Source organism: Nuphar pumila, chromosome 2 (assembly GCF_984573655.1).
Source record: "Nuphar pumila chromosome 2, dmNupPumi1.hap1.1, whole genome shotgun sequence".
In the NCBI taxonomy this organism is placed as follows: domain Eukaryota; kingdom Viridiplantae; phylum Streptophyta; class Magnoliopsida; order Nymphaeales; family Nymphaeaceae; genus Nuphar; species Nuphar pumila.
In genome coordinates this window covers 141,094,394-141,110,726 of record NC_143250.1, presented here as the reverse complement: position 1 = coordinate 141,110,726, position 16,333 = coordinate 141,094,394, and the positions used below count along the sequence as shown (strand labels likewise).

General features: G+C 37.3%; 1 protein-coding gene across 1 annotated transcript in view; it reads left to right on the top strand.

Moving 5' to 3' along the window:
* Positions 1–15,881, top strand: part of LOC149847355 (3-phosphoinositide-dependent protein kinase 2-like) — a 50,033-nt gene extending 34,152 nt beyond the window's left edge. Inside the window, exons 8-11 of the mRNA XM_089996961.1 lie at positions 14,288–14,422; positions 14,852–15,021; positions 15,117–15,339; positions 15,440–15,881. Coding sequence (XP_089853087.1) covers positions 14,288–14,422; positions 14,852–15,021; positions 15,117–15,339; positions 15,440–15,523 — 612 coding nt within the window. The 3' untranslated portion in view covers positions 15,524–15,881. The remainder of the gene's footprint in view (positions 1–14,287; positions 14,423–14,851; positions 15,022–15,116; positions 15,340–15,439) is intronic.
* The last annotated feature ends 452 nt before the right edge of the window (positions 15,882–16,333 follow it).

The following is a 16,333-nucleotide window of genomic DNA, read 5'->3' as shown; positions in this document are numbered from 1 at the left end:
GAAAAGTCATACATACAATAAAATTTTAGCATCATAAGAGGAGACATGATATTTATAAATCCCAACAATAGTTTGGTCACCACAAGTAATCACCTCATTGACCTCCAACTTAACATCCTCAAAATCCGAGTGTATTAGCATATAGGATAAGAGCTCAAAAACAAATATCAGCAATAACCATACCAGTGACCATGCACCAACAATGCTGGTTATCTAAACTGACAATAAACATCAGCTACAACTACAAGAGATGCACACACCTCACCTCACAAATGGTTGTAAAACTGTAAACAATACCATTAGTTTTAATGGGTGCACATAACTCACCACACACATGGTTATAAACTCATAAAAAAAGATCTCTTTGTCCAAAGAAAAATCATTCAAATAAGAGGAAAAAGTGGAAAACAAGAGTGGTACAAGAGAGTTTGTAATGAAAACAAACTGATGTCAACAAAGAGATAATAAAGATTATTTGAAAAAAATATTCAAATCTAGGTACAAACAATAAATTTTGCAATATTAATACATAGAAACCACAATGGTCATAAGCAAATAATAGTTTAGCCATCACAGACAGAACAATATGAGCATGCAATAAATAACAAGGGCCAAATAAGCAAATAAGTGATACAATTTAGAGAATCAAAGATCAAACAATCATCAGTTAGAGCCAAAACAAGCACCAATACTATACTCATAAACTGACAAAATACCAAGGTGCAAACAACTCACCCCAACAAACACCTCTGGCTCGACAATACTAAGGTACACACAACTCACCTCAAAAATCCAAAAGAAATGATGCATCCTATGTCATAGGGATTCAGGACGCGACGCGGGTGTGGGTGTGACCAACCCGACCCTGGGTACGGTCAACACACCCAAGGACATTTTGGTCCAATTTTTGGACTTAAAAAAAAATTGCCAAGATTTTTTTTTTGCCCTATATGTCATAGGGATTCTCCAACTAGGTGTCGCACTCGCACCCGATGCAGTCAACTTGACCCTGGGTGCAGTCAACACACCCATGGTCATTTATGTCCAACTTTTGGACTTTATATATATATATATATATAATTTTTTATATTTTTGCTGCACCCCCGCACCCAGGTTTTTTGAAAGTGATGCACACCCGCACCCGCACCCATGTGACATAGGATGCATCAGAGAAAATACTGTGATAGACTAAACCAAAGTCAAAAGAATACAAGAAAGACTACGGAAATCGATTTCCAAAAGGAATAGCAGATTTGAAAAACAAAATTTCAAATCAAATCCAGTAAAGGGAGTGAAAATACGGTGCAATCATATTCAAAACAAAATGGCAAGATACAAGCAAATCACTTAAATCCTCATGAGAGACCATAAACAAAACATACAAACCTTGTGCAAGCAAAGACAATCCAAGATGGATATAGACAAGAGAGAAGTGCTCACAATCCCACTAGGGCTTACACACCAATAACAAGGAAAAATGTGCATGGGCGATACAAGTAAGCCATTAGAGGAAAATATAATAATTCAAGAGCATACACAAGTACAACCTCACAAAAGAAAGATCATAAATCATCCATACAAGATAATTTTGCATACGCAATGAAATAATCTTTAAGAGGAAAATAGCTTAAGGACACTAAGGCAAAAAAAAAAAAACCACACAAAGGCTATGAAAATTCATTAATGTCACACAAAATACACATAAAGAGAGACTTGCATTAATACTTGAGCATCATAAAAAAACATACACAAACACATGTGCATGTGTACAAGACATAAATATGTAAGTGATGCCTATAGAACAATCACATGTAGGATTCACCAAGAGAATGCAACCATATATATAAGAAAAAGATGAATTTCTAAGAACTTCCAAGAGTTCTAAACTTCTAACACAAGAGAGGCATGCATAAGAGCAAGTTTGATAATGAAGAACACATAATTCATAATGCATGAAAGAACTTTACTTTGCTGAACATCCATGGTATTACTATGTACCTAACTTAAGGTCATAATGACACAAAGCATGAAAAACATACAAGTATAATATTTTGAAATTCACAAAAGACCACATCCTATGGAGTAACATATCCATATATAACAATTTGTAAGCAATCACAAGGAGTCAACAAGTTTTACATAAGATTCACAAACTTTTTAAGACAATATATTCAAAGGGCATGCTTTGACACATACATTCACAAAGTTACTAACAATCACAAGGGTTCATAAAAAGCTTCAAATAAGGTGCTAAAATACCCAAAACAATAATAAATACACATTTCAAAGGGACAAGTCCATACAAGACACATTAAAAAAGAGTTCAAATATGATACTCATAAGGGTCCACATATAAACAGCACAACACTATTATATATCATTAAAGAGATTTTGCATAATATATACAAATAATTGATAAAATACTATATCATGCCAATAACTGAGTAAGAACATCCATAAAATATGATTCCAATAGACGAATACTCCAATGACTTCAAAGAACATTATTTAAAGAAAACTTTTAAAAATAGTTTGAAAACACAACCAATTTTAGCACATTTTTCAAAGATCCATAAAAGTTTTCATGCCTAATGCATGATACAAGAAATAACCACAATACAACAAAAGGATTTGATAAAATACCATAAATACATCTTAAAGGAAAGATAAAAAATGGGATACTTACCGAAACATGAGAACCTTGAGACCAAGCCATATATCGATCAAATCTTCCTCACTAAGCACAAACTCGAACAAGATACAAATAAAAAAATTATTGGCTTCGATAACATGTCATGAAGTGGCATGGAACCCAAGATACAAAAAAGTAAAAAATTATAATAAATCCTATTAGACAAATGAAATCCAAATGCCATAGCACGATGCATTCGGATATAAACATGACATAGACAAAAGTAGGAATCAAGAGTAAAAAATTAAATGATTTATTAATAAAAATATACAAAAATACATTTAATCCTTACTACAAACGCACTCATACACACACATAAACTATCTATCACTCTCATCTTTCACTTACACACACATTTATACATACGAGAAGGGGGGGGGACTAGCCTAATGGTTAGTTGGAGTTGGACCTCCTTTAACTAGCCGTTAGGGACAAAAAAAATTACCAAAAGTATACCTTACAACAACAACAACAACAACAACGCCTTCATCCCAAACAATTGGGGTCGGCGATATGAACCAAAAAGAAAATCATTTTGGGTCCTCCACATGAATCCTTCTCCTCCACTCATTTCTATCCAATGTCATGTCCTCGGTGAGGTTCAAAGCATTCATATCCTTTCTTATCATCTCCATCCAAGTCTTCTTAGGCCTACCCCGATCTCTTTTAGCTAATATATTTTCCCATTTCTCTATCCTGCTAACTGGAGCATCATTAGGCCTTCGCCGAATATGCCCAAACCATCGTAAACGATTCTCACTCATCTTATTTTCAATGGATGCAACACCTACTTTCTTACGTATTTTCTCGTTCTGAATCTTATCTTTTAGTGTCTTTCCACACATCCATCGAAGCATACGCATCTCAGTTGCACTCATTTTTTGAAAATGATGTCTCTTGGCAGCCCAACATTCCGTACCATAGAGTAAAGCGGGTCTAATTGTCGTCCTATAAAACTTTCTCTTCAACCGCAATGGCATTCTACGATCGCACAACACTCCAGTTGCACTTTTTCATTTCATCCACCCAACCTTAATCCTATGATTTACATCTCCATCAATTTCTCCATTCTTTTGAATGATAGATCCTAAATATTTGAAACAGTCATCCACCGCTATTTCTTGCTCACCAAGCTTTACTACACTCTCATCACTACTTCGTTGCTTACTAAACTGACATTCCATATATTTTGTCTTACTCTTACTCAACGTAAAACCTCTTGCTTTCAAAGTCTGTCTCCATAATTCTAACTTAGCATTAACCCCAGCTCTAGACTCATCAATCAAAACAATATCATCAGCAAACAACATACACCACGACACATTTTCTTGAATTGATCTCGTAAGTTCATCTATCACTATAGCAAAAAGGAAAGGGCTTAATGCAGATCCTTGATGTAACCCAACCGTTATAGGAAAATTGTTTGTCACCCCTCCACAAGTGCGGACATTGGTTACTACTTCGTACATATCTTTAATTATACTAATGTACTTGAGAGAGATACCTTTCTTCATCATTATCCACCAGAGAACATCCCTAGGTACTCTATCGTATGCCTTCTCCAAATCAATAAAAACCATATGCAAATATTTGTTCCCCTCTCTATATCTCTCAATAAGTTATCTAAGAAGATGTATAGCTTCCATAGTTGATTTTCCAGGCATAAAACCAAATTGATTCTCCGATATCATGGCAACCTTCCTCAACCTATACTCAATCACCCTCTCCCAAAGTTTCATAGTATGACTCATGAGTTTTATACCACGATAATTTGTGCAATCTTGTATATCACCCTTATTCTTATAGAGAGGCATCAAAGTACTCTTCCTCCACTCATTAGGCATCTTATTTGTCTGCCAAATCTTGTTAAAAAGATTTGCTAACCATACTAAACCTTTTTCACCCAAGCATTTCCAAGCCTCGATAGGTATACCATCCGGGCCAAATGCCTTTTTGGATTGCATTTTCTTCAAAGCCTCTGCAATTTCTTTCTTTTGAATCTTGCGCATGAAGTCACGATTTATCTCACGAAAAGGAATAGTGAAGTCTCCAAGATCCTGGGCATGCCTTCCATTAAATAGCTTATCAAAATAATTTTTCCATCTCTCCTTAATCTCCTCATCTTTAACTAAAACCCTTTGTGTTGCATCTTTGATACATCTAACCATATCCAGATCCCTCGATTTCATATCTCTCATCTTTGCAAGCCTATAAATATCCTTTTCGCCCTCCTTGGTATCCAACTTGTCATAGACCTCCTTATATACCTTATCCCTCGCGTTTCGAACTACTTTTTTAGCTTCCTTCTTTGCTACCATATACTTCTCCAAATTCTCATTATCACGACTTTTACTTAGATTTCTATAACACTCTCTTTTAACCTTAATAACTTATTTGACATCTTCGTTCCACCATGATGTATCCTTACAAAAAGTATACCTTAAGTAAAAAAAAATACCCAAAAAGTGTACCTAAGTATACTTAGGTATATACAAGTAGAATATCAAATTTATCTTAACAGGAGGGTACCATGCTTTCTAGCAATGTTGTGAAAAGTGTGCCTCAAGGCATAACCATTTGTGAGGCGTGTGCCTCATATGCCTTGAGGCACACGCTTTGTGGTGAGGCACGCCTCAGGGTAAGGTGCACACCTTTCACCCCCCCAGGGGCGTAGCTAGGATTCATGTGAGGGGGGGGGGGCAAACAGGGTGTAGAAAGAAAAAAAAATTGTGTGATAGTCGGGGGTTCGGGGGCAGCGCCCCCGAAAAAAAAATTTTGAGATAAAAAAAATGGCTACAATTATTAATAAAAATCTATTTCATATGGACAAATCAAACTATTTGCTGCAGTAAGGGCTGGCCAAAAAAATGGATAAAAATCTATTTCATATGGAATCAGGGCAGGGCTAGGACTGGGCTTTTAAAAAAAAAAAAATCCCCCCCCCCCCCCCCCCAACACACACACACACCTTCATGTCCTCCCTTTTACTCCCCATCCCCCACCATCTTCACCACCAGTGGCAGCAGCCACCAGCAGCAGCAGCAGTTACTCTCTTTCTTCTTCCCTTCCTCTGCTGCCGCTTCTTTCTCCTTTTTTCTTCTTCTTCCTTCCTCTATTCTTCTTCTTTTTCTTCCTTCTTTTCTTCTTCTTCCCTCCTTTTTCTTCTTCCCTTCCTCCCGCTTCTTCTTCTTCTTACTCCTCTTTTGTTCTTCTTCTTCCCTTCCTCTGTTGTCGCTTCTTCTTCTTCTTTCCTCATTTTTTCTTCTTTCTTTGTTCTTCTTCTTTTTCTTCCTCTGTGCAATTAATTGTCTGAGCATGTGATTATGTATGTACATGTAATCGATTGTGTATGTGTTGGTTTTTGTAAAGAATGCGTATATCAAATTGTGAATGTTAGTTTGTGTCATTATTTTAAAATAATTTTTTGGTCAGTGGATATGCATATAATTTACTGTGTATGTATAGGTGTGTACATGTTCATAACTACATATAAACATTGTGTATGTATATGTAACCTATTGTGTGTGTAGGTTTGTAATTTTGTATATAAAGATTGTTAATGTAAATTTGTGACTTTTAGTTTGTCATTAGATCATGGAAATTAAAAATAGGTTTAAGCATTTTTGTTGGTGAGACTAAGTATAGATAATTAGATATACATTATTATGCATTCTAGTCCTTGAAAAATTAGCTATATATACATTAACTTTTGATTGTTAATGCTAATATGCATTATATGATGACAACATGATGTTGAGGAATTTAATTGTTAATGATTTTGTTACTTATTTTTTCATTGAATGCTCATATTTTATTTGTTAGATACTTAAATAGATCAAGTTGTTGCATTCATGTTACTTTTACATGTTATTCTCAGATTTTTCAGTATTTATTTGATATTTCCTATTTCTTATCGTTTGTTGCTTAATGAATAAAGCATTTCTTTTATTTTTTTGTATTTTAAGATATTTTGAAAGTTTAAAACACATATTTTTGAGGTATACACTTTACGAATTACGCCTCGAGGCATATGCCTCATTTCATATTTGGTAGAGCACTTTGCTACGCCTCAACACTTTTCAAACATTGCTTTTTAGTAACCCCATTGGTTCAAATTTCTCAATGAATATTTTGTAGATCTGGCCAAACAGATGTGTTCTCCATAAACATACATTGAGTTGAGATATTTTGATGTGTAAATAGGTATTTAAAGAAACCCAAAATAGATTGCTTTGTTGCCCATATTGTAACAAAACTCCAGGATAAAAAAAGTTAGTTTTTATATGAAAACTGACAGATCCAAAGCACGTCTCTTACTAAACTTACTATAGCAAACACATCTATGATTGACTAAGGGGTCATTTGTTTTACACATGAAAATGGGGGTTTACATATGAAACCCTCCATTTTCATATGCAGGTGAAACGAACATGCCAACTCCATTTTCCTGTGGGGCCCACAATCATTATGAGGTTCTTTTCACGAGACCATGCATTTACTATGTAAATCCACACACACACACACACACACACCTATGAATGGATTTACATATGCCTTTTTTCACACATGGGATGGCCTTCCCATCATGGGATGCCTTTCCTATGGAGTCTTTTCTTATTGGTGGGAATGAAACAAACAACCCCTAAATAATCCTGCAACTTGTTAAATATGTATATGTAAATGAATATATTTCTGTACTGTATTGTACCACTTGTACAACATACTGTACTGTATTGTACTACTGTACTGTATTGTACAGCATACTGTACTGTATTGTACTATTGTACTGTATTGTACTATTGTACTGTATTGTACTGTATTGTACAACATATTGTACTGTATTGTACTATTGTACTGTATTGTACCACTCGTACAACATATAAATATCAATGGAAAGGGGAGAAGACATCATTGCCGCCCAACATTTTTTTTCTCTCTTCCCTCTTACCTCTCTCTCTATCTCTTGCTACGATAGTAAGGTGACTCCCACATCTGATTTCTCACATGGTATCAGAGCCAAGGGCGTGGTAATCATGATCATCTGGAAGGCCCCTAAGGACCTTGACGTGCGTTTTTGGGCGTTCTCAAGGAAAGTGTTTTTTTTTTTCATCTTTTCTCTGTTGTTTCTCCGTTGAATCACTATATTTCGACGTTGTTTCTTCATTTCCTCATATCGTGCATCTTTTCCTTCTTACATATTCTGTTATCCCCAATTTTATCAACCCTAATTTCTGTTTTCCCCAAATTTGGGAACCCTCATTTCTCAAAAGTGCCTCTTTTCTCAAACTTCTTGTGATTTCTTATCTATTTCTTGCAATATAGTTGATAAATCGTACATTCTGCACGATTAACTAAAAAATCGTGATTTCCAAAACTCAAAAATTTCTGTCCGTACGGTTCTGTCCGTACAACCTACGAATTTCTGTCGTGCTGTTTGATTCATCTTTGATCTTCTTCCTTATGGATTCTAAAATCAGCCCCGGATTTCTTTCTCAACTTGTTTCTCACAAATTAACTCATGATAACTACTTACTTTGGAAACGCCAAATTCTGCCGTTTATCCGAAGTCATGGTCTTTCCGGGCATCTGGATGGGGGATCACCCGCCCCACCTATGACTATTACGCAAGAGGTAAAACTGGTAATGATGGGAAGGTGAGTTGCATTGCTATTCCAAATCCTGCGTATGATGTTTGGTTTCAGAAGGACCAATCTGTGGTTGCCTATTTGACTGCCACGTTATCTGATCGTATATTACAAACTATCTCTGACCATTTTACTGCTGCAGAACTATGGAGACATCTTGCTCACTCTTATTCACAGGTTTCTGAATCACGTGCACTTCAACTGAAATGGCAGTTCCAATCTATGCGAAAGGGAACTAAGACCATTACTGAATTTCTAGGGGATATCAAAATTATCATTGATCAGTTGGCCGCTATTGGATATCCTGTTTCTGACAGAGATGTTGTTCAGCAGGTATTGGGAAGCCTTGGGCCCCAATATCGTATGTTTTGCACTGCATTACAGGTTGCCTCTACACTTCCATGCTTTGAGGATTTACAGGCCAAACTCCTACAGTATGAAGTTAGTTTGACTCAAGATCATCTTATTGATGATCCTCATCCTGTCATGTTTACATCTGGGTCTACCTCATTTCGTCCACCTGCTGCTCATATGGGCCGTGGAGGACTCCTTCCTACTCCTACTGCTCCACCTGCCACTAGAGGTACCCGTGTCCCTACTTGCTTCCATTGCAACAAGCGTGGCCATGTGAAAGCAGATTGTTGGCACAACCCACAGAATCGCAACAAGGCAGGGAGGCCAGGACCAAGAGCTGGACAGATGAATGTTAGACAGTTTCAGGGGCAGCCGCAGGGAAATTTTCAAGCACATCAGGGTACTGATCAGGGACAGAGTGCAGGGTTGCCACATGATGTGCAACAAATTCTGATGACTGCATTTAACAACATGAATTTGCGTCAGAATAATGATGGAGTTTGGTATATTGATTCTGGAGCAGCCGCACATGTTACTTCTGATGCAGGTAAACTTTCCAACATGGTTCCTTATATTGGCACTGGCACTATTGTCACGGGAGATGGTTCCCACCACCCTATTTCTCATACTGGAAATGCATCTCTCTCTTTGTCACAATCTACACTACCATTGAAAAATGTCTTACTCACTCGTGCCATTGAGAAAAACATTTTATCTGTTTCTAAATTGGTTGATGAAACAAATTCATCCATGGAATTTACTCCGTCTTCCGTTTGTCTTAAGGACCTTCGAACCAAGAAGATGCTCGCTAAGGGTGAACGACGCGGAAACATGTACGTCTTCGAAGCAGCCCCCGGGACTTTGAAGACGTCATCTACCGTGTCTCCATCTTTTCCTGCTTATTTGAGTCAGTCTTCTTCTGTTATGCAATATAATAAGCCAGTTTCTTGGCATCGTCGGTTAGGTCATTGTAGTCAAGGGTTCCTTGACAAATTGTCTTCTCAGGGTTTTATTCCCAAAGTCAAATTAGATCATAAGTGTCCTAGTTGTAATGTCTGCAAGAGTCATGTACTTCCCTTTCAAAGTATCAATAAAAGAGCTTCCAAGCCATTTGAAATTATTCACTCTGATGTTTGGGGCCCAGCTCCTGTTTCATCTCTATCTGGCTCTCGTTATTATGTGTTATTTCTTGACTCTTTCACTCGTTACACTTGGATTTACTTTATGAAATCTAAATCTGAAGTGTTCAAACTTTTCAAACAATTCCATGCTCTTGTTCAGAACCTTTTCAATTCAAATATCACTTATTTCCAGTGTGATGGTGGTGGAGAATACATATCTCATGATTTTAGTGAATATTTAAAGGACCATGGCATCACACGTAACTCCTCTTGTCCTTACACTCCACAACAGAATGGAGTAGCAGAACGTAAGCATCGGCATATTGTTGAAACCGCGTTAAGTATGATGCACAATATTGATATTTCTTTCTCTCTTTGGACTGAGGCCTTTCACACTGCAGTGCATATCATTAACAGGTTGCCTATGGAATTATTAGGAGATCAGACTCCTTATTATTTGCTTCACGGTTCTCACCCTTCTTATGATGATTTGCATGCTTTCGGATGCATTTGTTATGTCCATGTGGATCATTCTTTACGTAACAAGTTTCAGGACAGAGCAGTTCAGTGCAGATTTCTGGGATATGCCGATGGGTATAAAGGATATAGATGTTATGATCCTATTTTGGGTAAGATTAAGGTGTCTAGAAATGTTGTTTTTGATGATGACCATTTCAGCACTTGTGATACTTCTCAGGTATATGAGCAAACTACTTATGATTCATGGCTTTGTGATACTTTGCTATATGACTCTATCAGAGATCCTGTTGTTGATGAACCAATTCAGTTTGAAGCAGACAACTCCATCATCCAGGATGCACCTTCACGGTTTTCAGGTTTGGTTTATGCCCGTCGAGGAGCCCCTTCAACTCCATCTCACGAGGCTCCCCCTCTTCGACGATCCACACGTGAAAGGCATCCTATCCATCGTTGGGTTAGTTACAACAATTTTTCTCTTGACTTTCAGTTGTTTCTAACCAATGTGGCCAAAGAGAAAGAGCCGTCTACTTTCCATCAGGCAGCCCATTCTCGAGCTTGGGTTGAAGCTATGAACGAAGAAATGGCAGCACTTCATGAATGTCATACATGGGATATTGTTCCTCGACCTGTTGATAGAAATGTTGTTGGTTCCAAATGGGTTTACAAGATCAAGCGTAAACCAGATGGTAGCATTGAAAGATATAAAGCTCGCCTTGTTGCACGCGGATTCACACAACAATATGGGCAAGATTATGAGGAAACTTTTAGCCCTGTTGTCAAAATTGGCACCATTCGTGTGATCCTCACTTTGGCACTTCAGCATGGTTGGTCTCTTAGCCAGTTGGATGTCAAGAATGCGTTCCTACATGGGGACTTGAAGGAAGAGGTGTATATGGAGCAACCTCCTGGATATAGTGAACATGATGCGGCTACATGGGTTTGTAAATTGAGAAGGTCTCTTTATGGTTTAAAACAGGCATCTCGGTCTTGGTTTGAGAGTTTCTCCATGGAAATTCAGCAGCATGGCTTTTCTAAGAGTATACTTGATCATTCTTTATTTATGTATAAGAATGATCATGTTACTACTTGGGTTCTTATATATGTTGATGACATCATTATCACTGGGAGTGATGATGCACATATTGCCTTGGTCAAGTCTTTACTCATGGCCAAATTCAAGATGAAGGACTTGGGCCCATTGCGATACTTCTTGGGAGTTGAAGTCGATAGACAAGATGATCGACTCACTCTAAGTCAACACAAGTATACTCTTGACATTCTTCACACCACTGGTATGATTAATTGTAAACCTCTCAGCACCCCATCTGTCTTAAATCATAAGATTAGTGCAAAAGAAGGACAATTATATCATGATTCCACTTTATATCGCCGCATTGTTGGTATGTTGCAATATCTTACATTTACAAGACCTGACATTGCTTATGCTGTAAATCAAGCATCTCAGTTTATGCATGCTCCCACTGATTGTCATATGGAATGTATTAAGCGTATTCTCAGATATCTGAAAGGGACTATTGGAGATGGATTGCTCTATCATAAAGATGAAAGCTTCACTACAGGACACCGTTTACTTACATATTGTGATGCAGATTGGGGTGGGGACCCTGATGAGCGTAGGTCGGTTTCAGGATATTGTGTTTTTATTGGCCCAAATATTGTCACTTGGAGTAGTAAGAAACAAAAGGCCATTGCTAAATCCAGCACTGAGGCAGAGTACAGGGCAATGGCAGCAGGGACAGCTGATGTCACTTGGGTACGGCATCTTCTTCAAGAGTTGAATGAACCTATCTCTTCCTCTCTGCTTTTATGTGATAATCAAAGTGCCATTAATATTTCTTTTAACCCTATTCATCATTGTCGCACGAAGCACATTGAGATTGATCAGCATTTTGTTAGACAAAAGATTGAAACAGAAGAAATTGAGGCTTCGTATGTCAGATCAGAAGACCAAGTAGCAGACATCTTCACCAAAGGATTGGTTAGTCATCAATTTTGGTTACTTAAGGGCAAGTTGAGCATGATTGAAGATCATCCTCAACTCGAGGGAGGCTGTTAAATATGTATATGTAAATGAATATATTTCTTTACTGTATTGTACCACTTGTACAACATACTGTACTGTATTGTACTACTGTACTGTATTGTACAGCATACTGTACTGTATTGTACTATATTGTACTATATTGTACAACATACTGTACTGTATTGTACTATTGTACTGTATTGTACCACTCGTACAACATATAAATATCAATGGAAAGGGGAGAAGACATCATTGCCGCCCAACATTTTTTTTCTCTCTTCCCTCTTACCTCTCTCTCTATCTCTTGCTACGATAGTAAGGTGACTCCCACATCTGATTTCTCCCACAACTTACCGTGGCTTTAATATGAACATTTTGTGGAACACATTTCCTATAGAGTAATAAAGCCATAATATGAACAGCTGATTGAAAGGAATCAGGTGAAATGCTCAAAAAATACTGTAGAGCAATATTACTGAACACATGGTGGGCATACTGTTGATGTGGTTAACAGCAGTATGATCAACCTTAACTGAAAACCCTTGTGGTATTGATGTGGAAAGATCAATGCTTGAATCATCTTCATAATCTGCCAATATTTATTTACACGAAGCAAGATCATATTAAACTGTGGTGCATGAGCAGCAGCTGTACTAATTAACAATCCCTTGAACAAAATACGTGATTGCATATGCAAAGCAGCAAAGAGTGTATATGTTAGTGGTGACTGCTAATACATGTACCAAGCCTAGGATAGATGTGCATTATGTTGTCTGTAAGCTCGACTTTGAACACTCTTTGACCCTTGACGAGCCAAGCTCAAACATCCAAACCCCTGGTCAGCTTGCCTTTTTTGCAGTCAGTGACAAAAAAATTTGATAGATTTCTGATTATGATATAGTTGCTTAATTTAAATTTTATATTTAGCTAGGTAAATTTTTGGAAAAAGTGTGACATTGTTCTCTAGGTTTTTCCTGGTAGGTTCTTGTCCTACCCCAGTGTCAAAATTATTTTCTTAAACAGCTGTCAATTCGGTATGCTTCTTTTATGGATTGTTCTGTTGGCTTAACGGTCACTGTTGTGTCATAGGGAGCTTCTTGTGGATTGTAGATGGACAAGGAAACCACTTGTACTGGTCAATGTATTCAATTAGCAATGCACCTTCTCCATCTTTTGTGGTGTTATGCAACCCAAAATCCTACTGCATTTTTTCTTTTACCCGCTAAGAAAGTGGGAAAATGGGTTTTAGACAATCAATCAGCTGCACACTCTTTGCATTTATTTGTTGAGAATTTTTCCATGTTTTCTTTAGTTTTCTTTTCTTTTTTATGGGCTGAAACGCATCTTGACATCCTCTCACTTTTAGCTATTCTGATGCAACTGCTGCTGATATTTGTAAATTTTAGTTGCTCTTTCCATGGGGTCCTCTGGTAGTAGGTAGCTCTCAGTTTAGTTTACTTTATAATTTTGAGAATTACAAGGATTTTAGTTGAAAAATAGGTAATGAACAAAACTATAGATGCAGGTAAACAATTCAGATTCAGGGTGGTGCTTTTGAAAATTTTGGCTCTTCCAAATCCGACCGGATCCAACAACTCAATGTATTTTTTTATCTGAAATCCGAACCGCTTGCATCCTTAGCCTAACATATTGCTTGGTGATGAGGTGTTAGTGTTATGATTTGCTGTACTTTGAAATCACTTTGTGGAGTATTGACATGTGGTAATCATGGGATATGGTTAAGCATTGTTTCTTCCCATTGTGCTTTAATTTGTTTGGGTTACTTCTCTCAGTACTATGTCGTGTAGATGAGATTGTTGAATCTGCTTCTTTGATGTCATGATTTCGCTTTCCTACCCTTCTGATTCTCGTCGGCTATATCTAAAATGTATATTTACACCTATGAGGTTATTCATCTTTGAAGACTGGGTGCTCATGTTGTTTTGTTCAGGATACAGATCCCTCCAAAAGGCTAGGTGCTGGACCTGATGGATATGCTGCTCTCAAGATGCATCCTTTCTTTAAGGGAGTTGACTGGGGAAATATTAGAAGAACATCTGCTCCAAAGCTGGCTCCAGAGTTGCGAGTATATTTTTTATTTTCTTTAATGTTTATATGTTTAAATTTCCCTACTATAGAAATTGTAAGTCAATGCAAGTTTGTAAGAAATAATTTGATTTGGGAATCAAGAATCTTATTAGTTGATTAAAGCCGTGTAGCACAAGCCCAAGCAGGCCCATATGGAGTAATCTATGCAGCTAACTTGACATAGCTAGGAGCTTGTTTGAATTGTGAACTGATAGCCAGTCCCTGGATGATTTGGCAACTTTGTATGGCGAATTTACTCATGTGGCCCAAGTCATGAGTTCCTTCATACTTCTTTAGTCAGCTTAAATCAAGAATGCAATCTAAGTAAAGGATGTTGTCAATGTTTGCACTTGTGAAGTTCTGTCCATATGCTGTTTTCACAAGGAATGTCCAGTTCACGCATCTTATATTGTTATACGGGTTTCAGGTTAGTGAAACAAGTGATGTTCAAGATTCTGAGGGTGGGCCTTCACATGTTGGTGATGGCTCTTCTCAAAGCAGTGTAGCTCATGATGGCAACAGTGGTACCCCATCATCTTCCAAGGCAGCTCCAAACATGGCCAGACTTGCATCAATTGATTCTTTTGATTCTAAATGGTTTGTCTTTTTAAATTTTTACTTGTATGCCTTTGTGTTTTTAGACCACGAACTGAAATTGGGACTGTTCCCTCACGGCCTTGTTTCATCAACAGGCAACAATTCTTGGGTCCAGGGGAATCTGTGATTATGATCTCCATGGTGAAGAAGGTACAGAAACTGACCAACAAGAAGGTGCAACTAATCCTCACTGATAAACCCAAGTTGATATATGTGGACCCTTCAAAGCTGATGGTGAAGGGAAATCTCATCTGGTCAGATGCTCCCAAAGATCTCAGCATCCAAGTTGCAAACTCATCACATTTCAAGATCTGCACTGTATGTTTTGCCATTAATTTTCCTACCTCCTGATTTTAATTCCATGTCATAATTGAAATTTAGCTTTTCACTTATTGACTCATCTGCTTTCTCTCTTCAGCCCAAAAAGGTGGTCTCTTTTGAAGATGCAAAGCAGCGAGCATGGCAGTGGAAGAAGGCTATTGAGACCCTTCAGAACCGTTGATGCTTTTCGTTTCAGATTACTTCCATTCTTTCTTTTAGGCATCTCTTTTTATTTTCTTTCCTTTTTCCTACACGAATGATGTGAAAACGTCACATGCTTCCAATTGCACTTCTACTAGAGAAGAAAATATTTTTTTTCCTGGTGTTTTTTGAGGTATTACACCATATTCCTGCTACTTCCAGCCATGAAACGAATGTAAAGAAGAAAGAACTCATTCCTTTCTGTGTAAACATTTTAGAGCGTCCTAGCTAGCCTTTTAGCTGGGATTGAGTCATGTTCACTATATTGTACTAATAATCATTGTAATTTTAGTAATTGGATACTGTGTTGACCTGATAGGTGGAATCTCTGTTGTTATCCATCATTGTGAATGACTCACATGCACTTCACGGTAGGGAATGCTCTCTTTGTTGAGTTTTTTTTGTTCATGAATTGATGCATTTTAGATCATCATTCTATCAGGGATATAAATTTGCTACAGTAGTGGGAACACGTAATCTAGAACTCTATTCTTTTCACATTTTCCACTTTTTTTTATCTAACCTTATAGATATGATCTGCATTGTTTCTTTAATACAAGCAAATTGGATCATGTTTTTGCAACATGTAAGTTGGTTTCCAAGGGGTTAAAAATTCAGCGGCCTACAATGTACCAAAATTTCATGACTCAAAAAATTATATAAAAAAATGATCCAAAATGTAATCCCTAGCAAACAAACCATGCTGAACGTTTCTATGTGATCCGATTGAGTTGATGCAACTTGCACCTAATCATTTTCAAACTGCCTTGTACATATAGTAGACAATAGC